We start from the raw sequence: 25,223 nt of genomic DNA, 5'->3' as shown, positions 1-25,223 counted from the left end.
ATTCTTGTGCCGCCATTTTGTTTTCAAATATTCAAAGATTTTATTTTTATAAAATATTTAAAGATATCTATCCACGATTTTATTTTCATGAAATATTCAAAGATATCTATCCACGGATTTTATTTTTATGAAATATTCAAAGATATCTATCCACGGATTTGATTTTTATGAAATATTCAAAGAGATCTGTCTCCAGATTTGATTTTTGAAATATTCAAAGATATCTATCTCCAGATGTGATTTTTATGAAATATTCAAAGATATCTATCCACGGATTTTATTTTCATGAAATATTCAAAGATATCTATCAACGGATTTTATTTTCATGAAATATTCAAAGATATCTATCCACGGATTTTATTTTTATGAAATATTCAAAGATATCTATCCACGGATTCTATTTTTATGAAATATTCAAAGATATCTATTCACGGATTTTATTTTTATGAAATATTCCAAGATATCTATCCACGGATTTTATTTTCATGAAATATTCAAATATATCTATCTACAGATTTTATTTTTATGAAATATTCATAGATATCTAAAATAAAATAGCGAAAACTTTGTTGAAAATCCGTCTATATCTTTGAATATTTTATAAAATCTAGTGAAGCGCATGGCATCGTGCCTTGAGGCAAATTGCTGGAACTTCTCGTACCAAAATTTTTTTTTTAAAAAGGATTAACATTTTTGAAAAAGAAATACTGTGATAAAATTAGATTTTTGAGAAACTATAAATTTTTGACAAAATTTTGCTTTTTTTTAAACAAAAAAGACTTTTTAAAAAATAATTGTCTTTATTTTGAAATATTTTGGAAATTCTGAACTTTTTTTCAAAGAAATCGTACCGCTTTAACTGCATAGAGACGAAATATCGAAGCGCGTAAGCGCCACGTTGCCGTCTAACGGATAAACATTGGTACGGAACCCATAGGAATATAAATACAATTTATACTTATTGTTAAAATCTCTATAAAATATCTGATAATTTGATGTGCATATGTCTAATGATCATTTTTGACCACCAAATTGCATTTTTTTCTTTTTTCACTAGATCTCCGAAGCCGCTAGACCTGCCTTTATGAAAATTTAATTAGTTGTTTATCAATACAAGTAAAATGTTTTTCGAATTATTAAAATCGGATACTCCGTTCTCTTAAAAACTGAGTTACCGTGGCACTTTTTGCCTCGTATCTTCGAAACGGCTAGACCTGCCTATGCCAAAAACTAATCAGCACGTCTCCTTATCAACAGCAATCGAATGTTTTTTGAATAATTGAAATCGGTTGAACCGTGTTCTTGAAAACGTCGACGAAAATTTGTATCCGCACACACACACATACACACACATACATCCATTTTTTCTAAGGTATACCAAAATGTTCAGAAACCTCTGAAACGTAAAGATATCTATCCACGGATTTTATTTTCATGAAATATTCAAAGATATCTATCCACGGATTTTATTTTTATGAAATATTCAAAGATATCTATCCACGGATTCTGTTTTTATGAAATATTCAAAGATATCTATATCTATATATCTATATCACGATAAAGATATATATATCTATATCACGGATCTATAAAGGATTTCATTTTCGATTTTTTTGCGAATACTATAACTTACCCTACGGGAAGTCAATAAAAAGGCAAAAACTTTAAAAATCCGTGGATATCTTCGAATATTTAATAATAATCCATGATTAGAACTTGATATTTATTATATTCAATTTGAGTAAAATGAGTTTTAAAAAAAGCATGAATAGTAGTCCATAGTTTCAACTTGATATTTATCATATTCATGCTTTTTTTAAACATCTTTCACTCAATTTGAATATAATAAATATTAAGTTAAAACCTTAGGTATATACTCAGAATAATTTTTTATTCTTATTACAGGTGCTTATTACTTATAAGAATGTCTTACAAGAAACCATGAATCCTGGGTCTCCCCTATACTAGAGGAAAAATATAATCAACAGCTAATTGGAAAAAGTCTTTTTGATGCAAAAGACGAAATTATCCTGTTTGATGAGCTTTCAGGGCGTGTACCATTGCAAAACAACGAAATCTTTGATTTCAGCATCGAAATTGATTCGTTTTCGCGATTTTTAAAATGTTTTGACTGATTTTAATAGATTTGGTGACGCTGATTTAAAAAATGCTACCCGTTTTTTGGATAAAACCACATACCTCTGCGAAAAATTGAAATCTTTGGTTGCAAACATAATTTTTTTTTTAAAAAATCGAGTTTTTTTTTCGCGATTTTCAAAATGTTTTGACTGATTTCAAAAGATTTTGGAACGTTGATTTTAAAAATGTTATCCATTTTTGAATAAATCTACATACATCTGCGAAAAATCGAAATCTTTGCAAAATCAAAAATTTACTAATGAAATGAAAATTTTTCTTCGTGATTTTCTAAATATTTTGACCGATTCTTATAGTTTTCGAGTCGCTGATTCCGAATATGAAATCAGTTTTTGGAAAAAAAAAATCCTTCTACCCCTACGACTAACTTGAAGTTTGAAATATTGCCAACTTTGAAGCTGATTTTAACTATGAAGACGATGATAAATTTGTATTTTTTTTTATTTGGTATAAAGATTGTACTTTAGTCTACACAATACATTCATTAAAATTATTAATATCATTCATTAAGGGCCTTAAAATTGCATTTGAAAGTCACGGTTTTGGCCAATTTTGACTGCCCCTGAAAAACCGGTTTTATATGGAAAAGATAGTAAAAGTTGCAAATATTTTAGATTACACCAAGGTATGTTTGGTTTACTGCTAACCAGGCGCAAAGACAAATTTATTAAAAATCATTTCCACTACCAACTATTTATTAACTCATATATATATATATATATATATATATATATATAAAGCGAGAGGTTTTTTAATTATTGGATGGATGCCCAAGAAACAATTTTTATCATATATATATATATATATATATATATATATATATATATATATATATATATATATATATGAGTAAGTTCTTCAAGGGCATACATCAAATAACTTGTTTTTTTTATTATTATTTTGTTGAACAGAGCATAGCAAAATATTTGTGAAATATATAATATATTTTGCACAGAGAACGTAGTTTATGTGACCGAGCCCGAGACTGTAGTGAATAAAAAAAACAAGTTAGTGTATATATAATAGTGCAAAATTATGTGCCTTGCGCTAGCTACTGATGTAAGACCATATTTATATCCACTGATGATGACATAAAATACTATGTCGAAACGTTTGGAAAAATTAAAGATTAACTTCTAAATCTTTGCCTTTTACTTGATGTATTCCCTTGAAGAATTTACTAATATTTCTCAACATCAAAACTAACTTCTCTAACATATATATATATATATATATATATATATATATATATATATATATATGTGTAAATTTTTTAGCAGCCCAACAGTCGAATTAAAAAAGATTAAATAACAAAATTATTTATTCCATTATACGTTTCGACACTTGATGTGTGTCATCATTCAGTAATCAAACCAGGAAAAACAAAAAACATTAATTATGATGTGAAAATTGATATAAACACTAACTTTGTGTAAAATAAAAAAAAACTATTATTAACAAACGAGTTATAGGAGGAGCACATATTGCCCTCCTATATTTAAGTTAACATCAGAAAGTGTTGTTGTGTTGTGTTTCCTGGTTTGATTACTGAATGATGACACACATCAAGTGTCGAAACGTATAATGGAATAAATAATTTTGTTATTTAATCTTTTTTAATTCGACTGTTGGGCTGCTAAAAAATTTACAAATATGTATCAACGTCGACGAAACTTTCATCATATATATATATATATATATATATATATATATATATATATATATATATATATATTATGTCGATATTTGTAATACTGACACTCAATAAATTTAATTATTTATCTATACATCTTATTTATTTACACGGTTAGAAAAATTATTGAATTTATATCGTTTTTTTTTTCAGAAGAATTGGGGTTTGAACTAACAAACCTCGAACTGTTATTCTGGCCTAAACCGTACCTTTACGACCTCGGCCATTCAATGACTGGAAATGGCATGCTTTTAGTAAACTTATATCTTTTCATTTAAAAATAAGACTTTATATTTTTGCAAATAGAAGAGTGATCTTTGTAACCAATTGGCCGAGATCGTTAAGTTACCACTACGATTGCTCAGTGTTCATGGGTTCAAATCCCAAAGAGTCTTAAAAAATCAAGTTTCTAGTTTTTCACAATTATCAAATATTAGTTCAAAATATTAAATTCAGGTGGCGCATTTCGACCTTGACACTTAGAATATTTCTGAAAAACAAAAAACTTGACTTGGCTCGCACTTGACTGTAAGAGAAAGATGACCAAGGTAGCAGAAGAAAGGGGGAAAGAGAAGGGTAGAGGCAGATGATGAATAAGAGAGATGTGTGCGATACATATACTTTATTCAAATTCAATATTAATACATTATAAGAATATAAAAATAACTATTATCATCAATATAACAAATAGCCGAGTGGTTAAGGTGACCGCGTACTCGGTGACATCACTCTGGAGGCAGAAGGTGAGGGGGATCGAATCCAGCTGGAGGCGACGACGACCAACTCTGAAGGTGAAAAAATGGAGCAGTGCTGGTGGCTGGCTGTTGGCAGACGCGGAGGGTCCTGAAACGAACACACCAAGTGATGGTCAACCTGAGGTTCATGATGCGGGAGGTTACACACAGAGAGACACATTGCGGACGAGTCATGCCGAACCCAAAAATCTACCAAAAAACCACAACGTTCAAAAAAAACACCAAAAAATGAAAAAAAATGTGAAAAAAAGCGAAAAAAGAGGGTGAAGGAGGAGGAAAGGAGGAAGGAGGGGGAGGAGAGACCAAAAAAAAAAACCCCTAAGTCCCAGATCATTTTTTCTCTTTTCTGTTCAGCGTTGAAACTTTTTTATGTTTTTTAGTGTTCCCTCACACCAATTCCCAAAGCCAACACTCGAATGAAATAAGGTCCACTTTGAAATTTTAATTTTTGTTAAAAAAAAACTTAGTTCAAAAAACTTAGTTAAAATTTTTAAATATGCCCCAATAAAACTTTCTCGTCTTGAAATTTTCAATGTGGTTCTCATTCATTCATTCAAATGTTGGCTTCGGGTTGATATAGCATGCATAAATAACTCGTCTGTCATAATTGAAAAGGTTTCAGTAAATATGGACTTAAAAAAATTTATCGAAAGAATTATTTAATTAATATATGATATGATGTTAATGAAATTCAAGAAATGATCTTAATTGAATTAAAATTGTTCATATGATTTGATGTAAAAATACAAATGTTGACTTGAACAATAAACAAAGTATTGAAAAAAGCCATAAAAAAAATTTAACAAAATTTGTAAAATAAAATATTAAAAAATGTTCAAAAACTTGAAAATTAAAAATATCAAAACTGTTAAAAAGCTCATTGTTATCCTTTAGAAATTGAATTAGATCATTTTTAAAACTTGAATCAAATAATAAACTTAATTATTTACGTAAACAAAATTATGTTTTGTCTAATCATTCAAGTCAACTCTTCGAAACTTCGATTGCATGTCCTGATCAAAATTGTTTTTAGCAATAGAAGAATAAAAATCTATAATTTAGCTATCCAGCAATATAATCAAATAAATTTAAAATAAAATTACATTAAAAGACTTTTAAAAGCTGCATTTAATTGACACCTCGTAAAGTCATATTAAGTATGTAAATATTTTGATCAAAACCAACAATCGTGTTATCATTAATAAGAATGTACATGCAGTCAATATCGCTACAGGGAAAACACATGATTCTTGATACTAGAAATGTAATTCTAAAATTCTTTACCACAGAATAGCAAACAACATCAATAAAGCTTTGTAAAATAAAGAATTTTGTAAATATAAAGGTAAATAACTTTACTTCTATAGAATAAAATAAAAATCTCTGCCATGTGAGATATACTTGTTGTTAAAATGTTATCTGATATACAGATTCTTCAGAACTAGAGTTCTATCTAAAATACCATTAATTTAGGAATTGCACAAGGAGGGATGCCAGGGCCCATTCTGCATATAACTTACACAAATGATATTCAGGAAAAAGTGGCTCAACAAATAAATGAAACCAAATCAAGTCATATTACTTTTACAAGAACTCGGAAAAACTTTTTCTTTTAATTTATTATTTATGCAAGTATACCGAAAATAATAAATTAATGTCAACTAATATATACGAAAAGCAAAAACTATTGTATTAGATTGATTTTTGAAGTTGAAAACAAAAATGAATCAATATGTTTTCCCTGTAGTGAATTGTTTAAAAACATTTTTATGTATACAGAACATCACTTGCAAATTTAACAATTGAACAAATTGCGTCTAATATCAGATAGATATGCAAGTGATATTCGAAATTTTTGCACATACGTCTGCTAAAGTAGTACTTGAGATAAATTGTATTTTATTCGTGTTTAGATTTGCAAAAACAATGACAAAATATAGTTAAGCATAATATCATATCAAATATAAACATTTATTAAATAAATTACCTAATATATAAACTGTAATATAAATAGATTATAAAGAAATGAATTTTAGCTTTAGACATAAGCGTCTGTATCAATAATATTACTATGCAATTGTTTTAAATAAATAAATAAACATTTAGCAGATATATGTGCATAAAATACTAATGATGCATAATTATAAACTTTTTACTACATGGACTGCTAGTCGAGTGCAAAATAAGTGTGTAAAGATAGAAGGAACTGTGGAGTGGAACACTTGTGATTGATTAAATGTCATATGTTTTTTTTTCAATAATATCATAATAACTGACTGATGATTGATAATTTTGTAAGAAATTATATTAATAATATTCATCATGATAGTCATTAATTACAATTAGGTATAAGTATGTATGTATGTAAGCAAGCGTTCTGTGTATATATGTGTGTATAATAGTAATAAGTAAAACTATATAGATGTTTTAATGTAAGTCTGTTACATAAAATTTAGATTTATTTTTGTTATAATTGCTGTGATCTCTCATACCAGAACAATTGTCTGACTGAGATACAGTATGTATGAATTATATCAAATAAATAAATAAAGAAATAAAAATAAAGAGAAAGTAATTCAAATATTATCCGTTATAGTTTCATTTCAAAGATATAATGGCAATTGCTAATATCATTTCTTAAAAAACAATGGATGGATACTATGGAAAACATACGAATACTAGCAGTCCATGTAGTATAAGGTCTATGTGCACGAGTCAGCAAATATTTACTGAAATACATACAGGCTGTTTTGATAAATACAAATGCAAGAAATTATTTGTTATATGTTTTAGAACATTATTTGTTGTACAATAAATTCCTGTAGATGATTTCAGAAAAATATTCATTGACTCGTCGGTGTATAAAGTTTGCTTGGACTCACATTGACGCTTCCACATGCTGCATAGAATTAAATCCAAGTCTCCTCGTCAAAATAAATCCTCTGAAGCATCTGCCAGAAGGGCTTCTGAAGCTTAACATTAACATTTGTGAATCACTACATCACACTTCTTCGATCACTGACATTATAGACTTAATTTATAATTTGCAAATGTCCAAGTGGAGTCTTCGGGACTCAACACACGACACGACGAACAACAAAGCAACGAGCACATTAGAGAATTTTGTGACCTAGAATTTGACAAAATAAAGATACATCACAGAAGTACTTGCAGCCTTCTGAATCTTACATACTAGACATATTTGACAATTGCATATATGAATAAATATAAAGGATACATTGGAAGCTGTAAATAAAGTATTTGATTATACAATTAATTAGAATTAAAATTTTTGACAGAGATAGGTTAAGGCTGAAGTACTTCGTCACATATCTGCTTTAAAAATATATCATCATACACGAATTTTATATCAAATTGATGTGAATAATTAGTAGAACAATATAATGCATAAATTAATAACAACTAATTAGAAAAACAATTAAAAACACTAATTAATTAATTTGCACACATCTGTCACAAAATTTTCTATAAAAATGGCTGCCATCAAGAACGAACTGCCATGAAGTACGAAACTAATCAAAGTGACAAAGTCGAAGGCGCGAAATTCAAATTTTAAAACTAAAAATTTTAAATTCGCTTAATATTCTTTGTTCTTAAAGGTTACAATAATAAATAATTATGGTTATAAAACATCTGCATAGGCTATGTACTTTAAAAACACTTGCATTAGTACACTGTTTTATATTACAGTTAATTACTTGAAAACCATAATTAATAAACAATGTCCATACATTAGACAAGTTTCAAGAAGAATAAATTTTGTACAATAATACTATCATACATACACTTCTTTTTTTATGAACACAATATTTTTTAATAACAATTGGTATGGTAATAGTTTAAACTACATGTTCCAGTATCTTTTGTATAAATTTTGGTTACAAATTGTATCTTGTCTTCCACAAAGTAAAAAGTGGCCCAAATAAAGTTTGAATATGTCCTATAATCCTGCAACTGTATCTTCACAGTACATGCAAATTTTGAAAATGATTGTTTAAATACTCATTGACCTTTTCACAATTCCTTACATTTCTTTTAAGTTATAGAATAAATTTTAAACATTTCATATTGCTTTGAACTACAATAATGTTCTTCAGCATGTATAAATCAAATATCTGCAAATAAAAATATTTGTGCAATTTTTTTCTTTTATCTAATGATGGCCCATATCTGTGATTAAAAGAAACTTTAATTAATTAATGGAATTACTATATAAAATAGGAATAATAAGTTTATCTATGGTCCAGTGTCTTTAGTATTTGGTTACAAATTGTATCTTGTTTTCCACAATAAAGTAAAAAGTGTTCCGAATAAAGTTGTAAAGTGTCCTATAATCCTGCAAGTGTATCTTCATAGCACATACAATTTTTTAAAATTATTGTTTAAATACTCATTGACTTTTCCACAATTCCTTACATTTCCTTTAAGTTATAGAATAAGTTTTAAACATTTCATATTGCTTTGAACTACAATAATATTCTTCAGCATGTATAAATCAAATATCTGTAAATAAAAATATTTGTGCGATTTTTTTTCTTTTATCTAATGATGTCCCATATCTGTGATTAAAAGAAACTTTAATTAATTAATCGAATTACTATTTAAAATAGTAAATATTTATGTAATTTTATTCTTTTTATCTTCAATTTATCAAATTTAATATAAATTATGCATTTACTCATATGTACTATATGAATAAAAGTATCTTAACAAATTCCATTATGTTTATTTATTAAAAATAAAATAATATTAATACAAGTTTTAGAACACTTAAAGGTACATATCGAGAACTTAAACTTTACGAAAAATTGGACAAAATAATGTATATATATATATAATTATATATATATATATATATACATATAGTGACTATAATTATTATTATATATGATTTTTATAGTTTATTTCGAAGATACTTATATTATCTTGTAAGTTGAGGTTGCAGCGATGTGTTTCTGTTGATATTGTTGTTCAATATCTCTGTTGATATTGTTGTTTAATATCTCTGTTGATATTGTTGTTGGCCATATTGTTGACTTTGTTGTTGTGTCCTTGCAATGTAATCTAAAGACTTCTGAATCGCTTCAGGAATTGGTGGAGGAGTCGGTAAGTGAGCACCTTCTGCACGGAACCCTAGAGAAGAGAAAAAAATTAATAACAATAATATTTATAAAATAACAATGTAAATAATTAGTAGAAGAAATAGTTGATAAAATATGTGAATAAAAAAATATTTCAATATGAAAAATAATATTAATACTTTGTGGTGGATAACTTTGCTAAAATGGGAATATTCAAGATTTGTGAAGAAAATATTTTATTAATTGACAAAATGAAGAATTAGTAATATAAATATTTAATAAAACAGCAATATTAATAATTAGTAGAAGAAATACTTGATAAAATATGTATATAAATAATTAATAAAAAATAATATTAACAATTTGTGGTGGATAACTTTGCTAAAATGGGAATATTCTTGATTTGTGCAGGATTTTTTTCTATTATTTGACAAAATGAATAATTAGTGATATAAATATTTAACAAAATATAAATATTAATTCTTTGTAATAAAAATAGTTGATAATTATGTATATAAATAATTAATAATAAATAATATTAACAATTTGTACTGGATAACTTTGCTAAAATGTTAATATTTAAGATTTGTGAAGGATATTTCTTATTATTTGACAAAATAAAATTAGTAGTATAAATATAATATTATTGACAATATAAATGTTTTCAAATATATTATTAAAATGTTTTTTGAATCATTCAAATCGGATGCCCTGAAGATTGTGGGCTAAAACGTGGACAAAAAAAAACACTTTTCTGATAATTATAAAGAAACGGCTTGGCCATTCGTCGCGCAAAATTGACAAACACTAGCCCTTATCAAATTACATCGAGTGGCTTTTAAATTTTTTAAAATCGGTCCAGCCTTATTTTTAGAAAACGTCGACAAAATCTCAATAATTGGTTAACATACACACAAAAAATAAAAATACAATTTCTAGCATAAGAGGCAGTTCCTGCACATAAATCATATTTTATCTATCCCGTATAGTACGCTTTCTCGCTTAATGACGGTGTAAGTTTAAAAGATATTTCACAAAAACTAAATAAATGTACCGAAATTTGGGGTCATGACTCAAGATCTTCAACAGACCCCTGAATTTATATTGTTTATGTTTAAAAATTTATATCTCAAAAAGGGTTCAAGATAGAGAGTTGCTTGAAACGCAAAAAATGTGCAAAATTTTATAATCTACAACACTTATTAATAAACAAACACTAGAGAATCCATAGTTTAAACTAGTGGGGTGGGTGGCATCGTGCCTTAAGGCAAATTGCTGGAACTTTCCGTACCGTAACGAAATGTTCGAGGAATATTGAATGTTTTCAAATAGATTATTATAAATATTGTAACATTGTCTAATATTCATAACAATTATATAAACTGAATTGCAGAGTTGAAATTATTTGTTTAAAGTATATTAGAACTATAGTCAAAATTAAAACTAAAATCTGAATTATTTTCGATATACAAAAAATTAAAAAAAAAAAAAAATGATACCATTTTTTTTTTCCAAAATCAATTATTTTGTTAAGACAAGCAGAAAGTTCTTTGAATCAATTGAATCGGACGCTTAGTTCTCTCAAAAACTGCCATTTTTGTACATTTAGCTCCGTATCTTCAAAATAGCTGGGCTTTGCGAAAAACTAATTACCACTTCTCCCAATCATTACTAATTGAATGTTTTTTAGATCATTCAAATCGGATGCTCCGTTCTCTCAAAAACTCGATTTCTATTTTCTGCACTCTTTGCTCCTTATCTCCGTAACTGCTGGACCAGCCTTTGCCAAAAACTAATCAGCTCTTCTCCTTATTAATAGGAATCGAATGTTTTTTAAACCATTCAAATCGGTTGATCCGTACGCCCGAAAACGTAGGCGAAAATTTGTATCCATACATACATACACACACACACACACACACACACACATCCATTTTTTCTGAAGTATGCCAAAATGTTCAGAAACCTTCAAAACGTCGAGAAATGTAAAAATTTTCAATTCCGATTTTCGGCCCATTACAATAACTTACCCTACGGGAAGTTAATAAATATTTTACAAAAACTAAAAAAATGTACCTACAATTTGAGATCATTATACAATACTAGCACATACTCTTGAATTTACATTGATCGTTTTCAAAAATTTGTATCTCCAGAGCGGTTTAAGATATAAAGTTGCTTAAAATACAAAAAATATGCAAAATTTAATAATCTACAACATTGCCAAAAACAATCTATTAACTAGATTTTGAAATATTTTACAAAAACTAAAAAATTGTACCGCAAACCTAAAAATTTACACCTATCCCCTGCAACTCACCAATAGGTATAACCAATTGACATGGTTTAAACTTCAAAACAAGTCTGTTATCTTAAAATACCATTTAATAAAATTTTTTATTATTAAAGTGAAATTGTAATAAATCTTATAAAATTTCGACATCAAAAGTCAAACGATGATATTTTGCGTTGGAGCAAATACTCGTTTTTTGCGTAACGCAAAGGAGAGGTTAAATACTCGAATTAAATGGTAAATTGTAATGTAATTGTATAAACAAATGACGAAATTTATATGTACATTTGTTTATAAATTTATGTAGATGATGAAACTTGTTTTGGGGGAAAGAATTTGTTAATAAAATTTTAAGACATTTGCAACAAAGTAAAGGTTTGCACCGTACTTTCACGAAATTTATGCAATGTCGTAGAAATAATTTAGAATTTGTTTATTTGCAAAACATGTACAAAATTATATTGTTTATAAATCTTCTTAATATACTAGTATGATGAGGCAAAAAAAAATTCGAGATTTTTGCAAAAAACTAAAAATCTGTCCAAAGCATTTGTACTATTACAAATTTTGTTAAGGCTCTTATTTCCAAATTGGTGAAAGGCACAAATTTTATTTATATACCAAATTTGTGTAAAATTTAATTATCTTTTGTTGTTGCATGTTGCTTTTAATGAAATATGTGTTAAATTTATCAACAAATATTATTTTTTAAAAATAAATTTAATGCCCCAAACAAAATTTTGAAATATTTGTAAAAAACTAAAAACTTGCAAAGCTTATCTTGAGCGATTTATTAACTACTTTGAATGCACAATATTTAAAAAACTGTTAGTAGTACTAAAATTTTTTTTGTGCAAAAATATTCAAAATTTAATCATAAACAAAGTTTTCTCATAAACAGAAACAAAATTTTGAGTTATTCGCAAAAAACTAAAAACTTGCACTCCGCACTTTGCACCTAGACAACCGAGTAACTTCAAGGTCATGGACCTGCCTCGGGACACAACAATATATATATATATATATATATATATATATATATATATATATATATATAATTATTGAATTATATAATTATCTTACCATTTTCGTCGGCGATGTATCTGACTTCTATGGGGGTCCCGTCGGGGGCTGTGTAAGAGTAAGAGCCCTGCATCACTTGGGCCTCCGCCTCTGGATTACCCGCGTTTTTCAAATAACCTTGCTCTTGTGCCTGCTGTCCATCACCTGTCGAATATCTGAAAAAAAAAGAACTAGTTGTAAGTGAAATTATAAAGAAACTGCTTGGCAGAACATGGTGCGAAACTGATCAACTTGAGTCAAGTTAAATCCAATGGCTTTGTCAAAAGTAAGAAGCCCATACACATATTTCTATTTATTTTCTGTGCCAAACGATTCAAGATGACTTGAACCGTGGAGAAAGCACAAAATTAGTGACTCAAATTTTTAAAAATCTCACCCATATTGATAAGATCCATCAGGGTTGATTTCGTTATAGTATGAAGTTATAGGCACAAAAGGTCTCTGAGGTTGGTACTGCTGTTGCTGCTGATACTGCTGCCTCTGTTGCTGATACTGCTGCGGTTGGTAGCCTTGTCTCGGGTATTGGTTGTACTGTGGACGTGCGCATGCGCAACATGCCACTGCTGCCAATATTAAAAACTGAAAAAAAAAATGGCTAAGAATGAAGTTGTTTTAGGGAAAAAAGTTTAGTACGAAATAGTTTATAAAGAATGTGATTGCGATGAAGTTGTTTAGACAAAAAGTGTTAGCCGACAGGATAATTCATCATCTATACTGGTTCTACAGAATGATTCATCATCTATACTTGTCCTATAGAATAATTCACCATCTAGGCTTGTCCAACAGGATAATTTACCATCTAGACCAACAGGACTATTTATCATTTATACTTGTCCAACAGGACAATTTATCATATATACTAATCCAATAACATCATTTATCTAGGACAATCTATCATTTATCTTTTCCCCAGGGTGGTGTGTCTAATAGTCTAGGAGAATAAGGACGAGAATGGTTTCTTTCAGGAGGCATTTGGTTGAGACACTAAGGAGTTTAAGGAAACGTCTGGTGGTGACACCAGGAAAAATTCTTAGAGAAGAAAAAATTTGCCTGACAAGAAAGTTTTTAAAAGTCTAGGAAAAATCTACAAGGAGCACAAGGACGATAATGGTTTCTTTCAGCTGGCACATGGTGGAGTTGCTAAGAAATTTCAGTAAACATCCGGTAAAGACACCAGGAACGTCCAGGAAAAATTCTTTGAGAAGAACAAAATTGTATGACAAAGAAAGTTTTTGAAAGTCTAGTCTAAAAGAAGCACAAATACGAGAATGGTTTGTTTCAGATGGCACATGGTAGAAATTTCAGGAAACGTCTGGTGATAACACCAGGAATGCCTATGAAAAATTCTTAGAGAAGAAACAAATTATCTAGCAAGAAAGTTTTTGGAAGTCTAGAAGAAAGGACGAGTCTTTGGAAGTCTAAATCTACAAGGAGCACAAAGACGAGGATGGTTTCTTTCAAGAGGCATATGATGGCGACGCTAAGGAGTTTCAGGAAACGTCCGGTAGGAACACCAGGAATGACAAAGAAAAATTCTTTGAGAAGAATAAAATTGTCTAGCAAAAAAGTTTTTGGAGAAAAAATGTGTAGCAAATTCATTTAGGAAGAATTTGTTTGGGAAGAAATTGTGTAATGAGATAATTATTTAGAAAAAAAAAAGATAAATTGATAACAATTTTTTGAAAATAATTTTGTTGTGAACATTATAAATCATTGTAAATCAATTTATAATAATTTTTATCATCTTTTTGATAACGTATAATAAAAAATACATATTCAAAAAAAATTAACAAAATAATTAAAATAAAAAAAACTTGTAACTAACACAATAAAAATAAGTGACACACTAATATATATAATTAAATTAATTTCGTATTTAATTAATTTATATAATATATATATATATATATATATATATATATAGTAAATAAATTTATTTAATCTTCACGAAAAACACCAAAAAATTTACCGATTTCATTTCAACACAGATCGTCCGGAGCACTTTTTTACTCAAATAAATTTATTATAAACAAATATTTATTACAAACACAAAAAATAATAACAACAATTATTATTATTATTATTAATTTCTTTACAAAATCAAAAACAGTACTGTCCTTCTGCAAAAACGTGACTCCGTATTTATACTTTCTGTCAGAGCCCCCAGATTACTCATCGGTGATATAAAGACCTAAACGGGTGCCCCCTTCTCCAGAAAAATCATACATGCATATGGATTAGTTAATTATTTAATTAATTTAAATAATTATTTAATTAATTAGTTAATTGTTTAATTTATAATAAAAATCTTAAAGGAATCTTGTTGAAATCAACTGTCAGGATTGCGAAACAATATAGATAAGTAAATAAGTAAAAAAAAGAGTGCGCGTAAGGTTCACACGCGATTGAAGTAAAACTTATTAGCTACTGTACAAGATGGCATTTAAGTAAAAATAAATACATCATATAACAATTTTTAACAATGTTTTTTAGTAATATGGTAACACTCGTAATGCACACATTTATTATTGTCAACCATTACACACATTTATATAATGATAAATTATAAATTATATATTTATAATAGCATTAAAAATATGTAAAACAATAATGTAATTAAAGTCATACTTCAAATATGACATGATCGGTTTGTCATTGTAATTAGCATTTAGAAATGAACCTTCATTAGAGAAATTAAGTAATTGCTGATTAATAAATTCTATAATATTCGATCACATAGTGGATTATGTTAAACAACGCCTAAACAAACAAATTGTGTTTGAAGAACTTCATGTAATTAAAATTAACATACATTCATTGACTGATGGTATTATTTTCACTTTTTCGCTGGCGATATAATCTTATTCTTTGAACAGCTGTAATATCTGTTTTGCCTAAAAAATATTTACCATTTCAATAACTTCAAAAATTTATAGAAACTACGAATAATATAGAAATTATTACAATGAACTTATGTTTCATACACGGTGCAAATGCTGCATTTGTTTTATTATTTTCATTCTAATTATTTACGGGCAACAGGGTAAAATATTCTTGTGATTCAGGCATTTTTCATTATATCAAGATTTGTACCACGATGTAACTTTAAAATGTTTATTTATCTATGCCCATTGCCTTGTTGATATCGGTACGCAAACAACGTTGATGCCGGTACGCTACAACGACAGATCTCTATTCAAATACGCGATGACCAATCACAATCGACCCGTATAGGAATAACATCATCGAGAGCGAATGACGAATCATTGACACTCGACTATTATCTTATCTTATCGGCCGTAACGCATTTCCGTTGCATTTGTACGGATTTACACTCTGGTTGCCCCTAAAGAAGTTTTACTTAAAAAATGTTTAAAACAAAAGTTATGTAAAACTTAATTATCTAATAACTTTGATAACACATAAATAAAAAAATTAAAATAGACATTCAGATATTTTGAGACAATTCCCCATGGACCAAAATGCGTAATATGCGGGATAAGTGCAATGCGTATTAAGCGAGAATAAAGTACTATAATCTTAACAAAAATTAATAGTTTATAGTTTATTATGGTTAATTAGTAAATTTTATTGTATAACTATTTTAATAGTATAGAAAAAGTACTATAATCTTAACAAAAATTAATAGTTTATAGTTTATTATTGTTAATTAGTAAATTTTATTGTATAACTATTTTAATAGTATAGAATAAAATACTATAATCTTAACAAAAATTAATAGTTTATAGTTTATTATTGTTAATTAGTAAATTTTATTGTATAACTATTTTGTTTTAATACAAAAATATAAAAATATAAAAAATATTTTTTTTATATTTTATAAGGTAAGTTATAGTAATCGCAAAAAAATCGAATTTGAAAATTTTTATATATCTTTACGTTTCAGAGGTTTCTGAACATTTTGGGATACCTAAGAAAAAATGGATGTATGTGTGTGTGTGTGTGTGTGCGGACACAAATTATCGACGACGATTTCAGGAACACGGTTCAACTGATTTTAATTATTCAAAAAACATTCGATTGCTGTTGATAAAAAGACATGCTGATTAGTTTTTGGCATAGGCAGGTCTAGCCATTTCAAAGATACGGGGCAAAAAGTGCCACAAACGGTAACTCAGTTTTTAAGAGAACGGAGCGTCCTATTCTAATAATTCAACAATCATTTTACTTGTATTGACAAGATGAAGAACTGATTAAATTTTCATAAAGGCAGGTCTAGCGGTTTCGGAGATCTAGTGAAAAAATTAAATAAAAATGCCATTTCACGGTCAAAAATGATCATTAGACATATGCACATCAAATTATCAGATATTTTATAGAGATTTTAAAAATAAGTTTAAATTTTGTTTACATTCCTATGGGTTCCGTACTAATATTTATCAGTTAGACGGCGACGCGGCGCTTACGCGCTTCGATATTTCGTCTCTATGCAGTTCAAGCAGTACGATTGCTTTGAAAAAAAAGTTCAGAATTTCTAAAATATTTCAAAATAAATTTTTCTTCAAAAAGTCTTTTTTTTTAAAAAAAAAGTAAATTTTTGTCGAAAATTTATAGTTTCTCAAAACTCTAATTTTTCAGAGTAATTTTTTTTCAAAAATGTTAAACTTAAAAAAAAAAAAAATTTGGTACGGGAAGTTCTAGTGATTTGCCTTAAGGCACGATGCCATGCGTCCCACTAGTTATATTATTAATTTATGCAAAATTTTTGGGGTCATTTTTATCCAGGGGTCAAAATCGATGAATAATTATGATTACTAATAATTCCATAGAAATAAAATCAATAATTTGCATTTAATTAAACGTTGATTAATTATAATTCCGACACGTGCACTTGTAATTAACACTTGATACGGAACTCTTGGAATCGAAGTGAGGTCATTCACATAATACAGAGGATTATTTGAAGTAAAACTTCTTCAGAACACGGTGATATAAATGGACTATATAGAAGGCTGTCTGATTTTGTTAATTTTTTGTGCACTTGTTTAATGATTCTGTTGTAACATTTAAACCATTCGATTGATGTGAATGATGCATTAGACAAAATTGTTCAAAATTAAATTATCTATAACCTTTTCCAATAATAAAAGACTCTACGACAACTTGATATACTTTAAAATTGTAGTCGAATGTATATATTTCAGATGTTTGAAAATCATCACATTGTATCGTCAATTGACTTGTTTGTGCATTTATTTATTAATTCTCTTGTAACTTCTTAAACCATTCGATTAATATGAATGGCGTATTTGAAAAATTTGCACAAAAATAAATAATCCTCAACATTGCTTCCATACAATTTAATTCTACAAGAACTCGGTATACTCGGATTTTAAATTCTTAAAATCGGTTCAGGATTTTTGCGAGAACCAACAAATTAAAAAGAAACGGCTCGACTGATCGTCTCGCGAAACTAATCAACGCGAGTACTATTCGAGCAACATCAAATTGCTTTTAAATTTTTAAAATCGGTTCAGCCGTTTTTGAGAAAACGACGCTTAGGTACGTCACACACATACCTTCTCCAAAATTGCTGTCAAACGGTTCAGAATTACTTAAAACGTCGGGAAAATACAAAATTGGTATGTCGGATTTTCTGGTAAAAACATACTTATCCTTCAGAAAGTGTAATAAATAATTATAAGATTGGTAATGATAATAATAGAAAATACTTAATTCAATAAAAGTATACTTTGTTACGTTTATGCTACGTAATTGTTACACATTTAGTAATTTGGTTACATACTAGTATTAATGATAAAGTTAAATAATTATAATGAAATAACTAGTGGTGTATGGCATCGTGCCTTAAGGCAAATTGCTAGAACTTTTCGAGCCATAATGAAATATTCGAAGAATAAAATTTAGTTTATTTTTTGGGAAATTAAAAAAAATAAAACAAAAAAAATTCTCCAAAAGTTTCGTCAATCGTTTCGTCAACCCAAGTAGAAAGTTTTTGAATCATTCAAATCGGGTGCTTAGTTCTCTCAAAACTCGATTTTTATTTTCTGCACTCTTTGCTCCGTATCTCCGAAACGGCTGGACCTGCCTTTGCCGAAAACTAATCATCACTTCTCCTAATAACAAATTATATTTTTTGCACCATTCAAGTCGAATGCTCCATTCTCTCAAAAACTCGATTTTTATTTTCTGCACTCTTTGCTCCGTATCGCCGAAACGGCTGGACCTGTCTTTGCCAAAAATTAGTCAGCACATCTCCCTATCAATAGAAATCGAATGTTTTTCAAACTATTCAAATAGGTTGATCCGAAAACGTGGACAAAACATTGTATACACACATACACACATCCACTGTTTTTAAGGTATGCCAAAATGTTCAGAAACCGCTAGAACGTAAAAATATGCAAAAATTTTCATTTTCGATTTGTGGTTGATTACAATAACTTACCCTACGGGAAGTTAATACTAATAACATAAATCTCATACGATTCTTACCAATCTGAAGTTTATTGCATTACCATATAAGGCAAGTTGACCAACCTACAAATAATAAAGATCACCGTCAATTCAATAATAGATTTTTATTATTTTATTATTAGGCAATTTGTTTATTGCAATGGAATTAAATTAAAACGAATCCATTTCGTAATCGGATGTCAATTTTTTTTCTTAGTTCCATCGAGAACAATGAGATGTTCTTATAAAATGATGAAGGTCACTGTAACAGTCGAAACGTATTATACGAATTCATAACAATGATGAAACTGTGATGTTATTACTTTCGATTTTTTTAAAAGGTGATAAGATATAGGACGCGGTGGATTTAATCTATAAAATTACTAGGTGTGAGTGGCATCGTGTGTTAAGACAAATTGCTGGAGCTACCCGTACCGTAATTGTAATTTCAATTTTTTTGAAAATAAAAAAAAAAAAAATTAAGTATTATAATTTTTTAACTTCCCGTAGGGTAGTTATAGTAATGGGCCGAAAATCGAAAATGGAAATTTTTGCATTTCTCGACGTTTTGAAGGTTTCTGAACACTTTGGCATTCCTCAGAAAAAATAGATGTGTGTTGGTATGTATGTATGGATACAATTTTCCGTCCACGTTTTCGGGCGCACGGATCAACTGATTTGAATGGTTCAAAAAACATTCGATTTCTATTGATAGGGAAAAGAGCTAGATACGGAGCAAAGAGTGCAGAAAATAGAAATCGAGTTTTTGAGAGAACGGAGCATCCGATTTGAATGATCCAAAAAATATTCAATTCGTAATGATTGGGAGAAGTGGTGATTAGTTTTGCGCGAAGGCAGGTCCAGCCGCTTTGGAGGTTGGAAGAAATAAGCATACGATTTGAATGATTCAAAAAACTTTCTGTTTGTTTTGACAAAATAATTGCCTTTGAAAAAAAAATTTTTTGTTTCAATTTTTTTTTATTGAATTATAACTGGAATATTTTAAGCACTTTCGATTGCAATTTTAAAGTAAACCGATTTGTCCTAGGGCATTTTTTTGTTAGAAGAAATTATAGATAATTTAGTTTTAAACAAATTTGTATAATGCATCATTCATATTAATCGAATGGTTTCAAAGTTACCAGGAATTTTGTAAAAGAATGTACACCGAAAACTAAGACAAAAACAATACTAGGGTTGGACAACCCTTGATAAAAATGTCTGATGACCTGAAACTAAGACAAAAACATTCATTGACTGCACATGAAAAGATATTCTATTACTAAAATGACTATTACGAAAAAGGGGTTTGTGTAAGAAGGGTTAAAATTGAGGGCTGAATGTGTTTTTTAATTACAAATTATAAAAAATTAGAATTAAAGAATTTAGTCCAACGAATTTTAAGTTTTACCAACCCTTACAACTAAGAGGCATGAAATATAATTGTTGTCTAATTCTTAGTCATACTGAACGTGATTATATAATTTCTTAAAAATCGGTCAAGCCGTTTCGGAGGAGTATTGTGACGAACTTCATGACACGAGAATTATATATATAATATATATATATATATATAAATATATATATAACTATTAACAATTAATCATTCGTTAATAATGTTTATAAATACATTTCACTTACAATCTAATTTATTTATAACAATAGTAAATTATTATTATTATTGTTATTGAACAAATTGTATTACACATAAACCTTGTGATGTAATTAGAAAAAAATTAATTATTTCATCTTGAACGACATTAATTTATAGACAGGGAGCTGATGGTAAATATTAAACAGGGACCTAATTGTAAGATATTAAGAATAATTATAATAAGAACAATAAGAATAATAATTAAAGTTGTATTATAGATTATATCGCAGAGTACTATAAACAAAAGGAATAATAAAAATAATAATTAAGATAAATTGGTAATTACAAAACACATATTGCCCACAATTTTAACCCTTTCCACTTGTGATTTGTGAGATTGATATGTATTTTGCCGCCGGAGTGGCGGCATCCGAGTGGAAAGGGTTTAACTTCCTAACACAAATCACTTTTTCTTAATAGTCACTTTAGTAATCGAATAAGTTTTTATATGAAATCAATGAGTGTTTTTGTCTTAGTTTCAATTCAAAGTTTTTTAAGTTAATGAAAAATTCATCAAGGGTTGTTCAACCACTTATTCTTTTTTTTAAAATTTGGGGTCAGTTTTCTTAATTGTTCTGCACCATTGCTTTGAAGAGGTCAAAATTTTCAGAAAAATTCAAAGTATAATAAAAACTTCGAAATATAAAAAAATTCTAATTTTTCAAAAAAATGAAATTTATTCAAAATTTTCATAATTCTGAAAAATCTCATTTTTTCAAAGTTTTCAAAAAATTTGAAAGATTTTAAAGACAAAAATAATTTTCGGTACGAGAAGTTTCAACAATTGGCCTTAAGACACGATACCACGCACCACTAGTTTTTCTTTATTATTAATATACGGCTTTTGCTCCGTAATTCAAAAGTTAATTAAAAATGAAAAGTGCAGTAATAATAGATCAAAATGTACCAAAGTTTAAATGATATCAGTATCACATTGAGGAACATGTATATGTGCCATGCGTTGCAGTGGATAAATCATCAATTTAATTTGTGTTAAAAGCCCTTTCACTTAGATTCTATACACTTTTAAATGAAGAATTAGTTAGTTATTATTTATACTAAACACTTTCTAAAAATGTCTGTTATGCCTACTGACTGTTTGCCGGGTCAGCAAGTATATGTATATATATATATATATATATATATATATGTATATATATATATATGTATATATGTATATATATATATATATATATGTATATATATATATATATATATATATATATATATATATATTATCCCTCAAAAACGGAGTTACCATTTTTGGCACAATTTGCCCCATATCTTCGGAACGGCTAGACCTGCCTTCGCCAAAAACTAATTCACACGTTCCTTATCAATACGAATCGAATGTTTTTTGAATTATTCAAATCGGTTGATCGGTGTTCCCGAAATCGTCGACGAAAATTTGTATCCGCACACACATACACACACGCGCACACACACATACATCCATTTTTTCTAAAGTATGCCAAAATGTTCAGAAACTTCTAAAACGTAAAGATACATAAATATTTTCATTTTCGATTTTTTGCGATTACTATAACTTACCCTACTATCATATTTTGAATAATTAATAATTAAATGATAAATATAAATTATATACAAAACAACATCAAATATTATTTTTTAAATTATTGGCTAATTTAATAAATATTTTTACTTCCCACGCAAAAATAAAAATAATCTACGATAACTTGCAAATTGCAAAAAAATGCAAAAATCTACGCAATAAAAGTCGTTATCATAATTCAAATTGTTTTCAAACTAACTTATAAATTATAAACAATGAATGAATTATTCTAATTTATATAATTTATTTAAACAATTAATAATTATATGTTAATTTCAATTCTCACGACGAGTTGAAGATCGCAAGTGAGGTTATGTAACACGAGTTCAAGTTCAGATAAATGAACGATGTGGAATCTCATGACTTATACCAGATGTAACTAGTTAAGTTTTATTTTAAATTAAAAATTTAAACAAAAAAGCCAAAACTTGTTGCATCTAGTCTACCAGTTTTCTTGTCTTCCAGTCTACATGTCTCTATTTGTCTACCTCTCTACCTATTCACCAGTTTACCTGGCAACCAATTTACCAGTCAACCAACTTACCAGTCCATAAATTTACCAGTCCACCAGTGTACCAATTTAATTATCTAGTTCCCATACAACTTGCCAATAAGCAATAAAAAACAATACTATGGCCCAGATTTTTTTATTATCTTTCATATGCAATTCCAACAAATCATTCCTATCATAACAAGGCCGCCTGTAAGGCTCAACCGATGTCTGGTTTCTGCATATGTTTTCCTCTGTCTCCTATTATTATGGCCCAATTTTATTTTGTTTTATTTCATATGCAATTCCAACAAATCATCCCTGTCATAATATGGCCGCCTGTAAGGCCCAGCAGATGTCTGCCTATGATTCCCTCTGTCCCCGTGCCTCAAATGGGGCACCACAGGCCGATTGTAGTCTTGGCGCTTACAACAAGGCTTCACAATTGACCTGTGGTACGCCACTTTGTTGGTGAGGTTCTTTTTAACAGCAGATTTGTCGTAAGGTCTTTTGAGCTGTGGCGGATTTTTCCAGTAACGCATAGAGCCCCTCAAACTGGCACCAGGAGGCTGCCGGCTAAGGTAGTTGGTTTTGGGATCGGATTTGGGTTTGCAGCAAGGTACCGAAGTTGAAGAGATAGCTTGGCATGAAGCCTCTGACATGTCTGGTGGATCATGTTTTTTGTGGGAGGTTTTGCATGTGTGTTTGCAGCTAGGAGTATCTTGGTCGCAGTTGCTATAAACAAAGTAGCCTGTAGGTTTCCTCAGGACTGTCCCGAAGTTCGTGCAGTATCCATCATAAGGAACGTAAGACGTTTGAGCAAAATTTGTGCCTCTGTTCGTATAAACGCTGCTGAAATTTTGGTTGAGGCCCCCGCCAAAATTATAGGCGTAGTATTGTCTATAAGGCGTATTCCATGAGGGCATCATAGGATAAATGATCGGTTGTTTCAGTTCCCACGATCTATTATAATTATTCTTAAACTCATCACTTTTCAACGGTTCCACAACATTCATTAAGCGTTCCTTGTTAATGCAAGTTTCAAAAGAAGGTTCATACTGGGTTCCAAATTCTCTGATTTGTCCACCTCCACTACATCCAGGATACGAACGCAATCTTGAAGAATCCACGCGCCAAATAGGACTACTTTGAGCCCCTTGCGCGCGATCCGTGTACTTCTTTCTGTGCCCTGAGTATCTCATAGGCTTATTATACCAGCTTGAGTAGTTTTTAGGCTTTCCTTTTAATTTATCTCCACTGATTTTTTTTAAAACAACTATATTGTACTTATTTCCATCATCATGAGGTTTTGGAGACTGTTTCTTAGGCGACCAGTCTGTCCTTTGGGTCAATTTCTTAATTTTATCAGAAACATCCTGCAAAGCTTTCAAAGTAGCTGCATGTCCCTCTTTTAAATCAGTATCAGATACTTGATCAGCCCAATCAGTACCGCCACTTAAATTCCTCCTTAAACTCCTCTTGCACTTTGGCACGGCAGTTTTAGATGGTTCCAAATAATTGGAAATAATCTTACACGTATCACTAACAGGATTGGTGTCTTGATTTTTCTTTTTATCATACCAAGGTTCAATTTTGGCTTGAGATTTTGTTGAGCTGCAAGTTTGGAGATCAGTCATGATTGCAGAATGTGTATTGGTCGTCTCTTGGTTTTCGAATTTTGTTTCTGCACCTTGACGAAAAGGGTTAATATTACTGTTGGGTGTTGAATTATTACAAATATTGACGTCTACGCCGTTATTGTTATACATAAAATGCATTTCACTCTGTAACTGAGTTGCTGTTTTGCTTGGCGGAAAGTGAACATCACACTTTTTTCTCGTTTGATGGAAGTCTGAATGTCTAAAGGTTTTGCTGGTTTGTGGTTGGTCCAAACCAGAATAGTCTATATCGTTGTGCATTTGGTTACATGTTGAAGATCTAGGTTGTGACGTGTTATTGGTCTTCGATGGAAGGTGTTCGCAACC

General features: G+C 29.1%; 1 protein-coding gene across 1 annotated transcript; it reads right to left on the bottom strand.

Annotated features, from left to right (window-relative positions):
• Window positions 1-4,575: 4,575 nt before the first annotated feature.
• On the bottom strand, window positions 4,576-13,852 carry LOC113362877 (endocuticle structural glycoprotein SgAbd-2-like). The gene is made up of 6 exons (XM_026605373.1): window positions 13,829-13,852; window positions 13,460-13,662; window positions 13,084-13,238; window positions 9,678-9,759; window positions 4,799-4,906; window positions 4,576-4,693 (listed from the first exon to the last, which is right to left on the bottom strand). The coding sequence occupies exons 1-6, from the start codon at window positions 13,850-13,852 to the stop codon at window positions 4,576-4,578; spliced, it is 690 nt and encodes a 229-aa protein (XP_026461158.1).
• Between the last annotated feature and the right edge of the window lie 11,371 nt (window positions 13,853-25,223).

The sequence above is a fragment of the Ctenocephalides felis genome, unplaced genomic scaffold (genome assembly GCF_003426905.1).
Source record: "Ctenocephalides felis isolate EL2017-DRISC unplaced genomic scaffold, ASM342690v1 CF-g0.4_SCAFFOLD_00845, whole genome shotgun sequence".
NCBI lineage: Eukaryota > Metazoa > Arthropoda > Insecta > Siphonaptera > Pulicidae > Ctenocephalides > Ctenocephalides felis.
The sequence above is the reverse complement of the archived record's forward strand: the minus strand, read 5'-3'. Positions and strand labels throughout refer to the sequence as shown.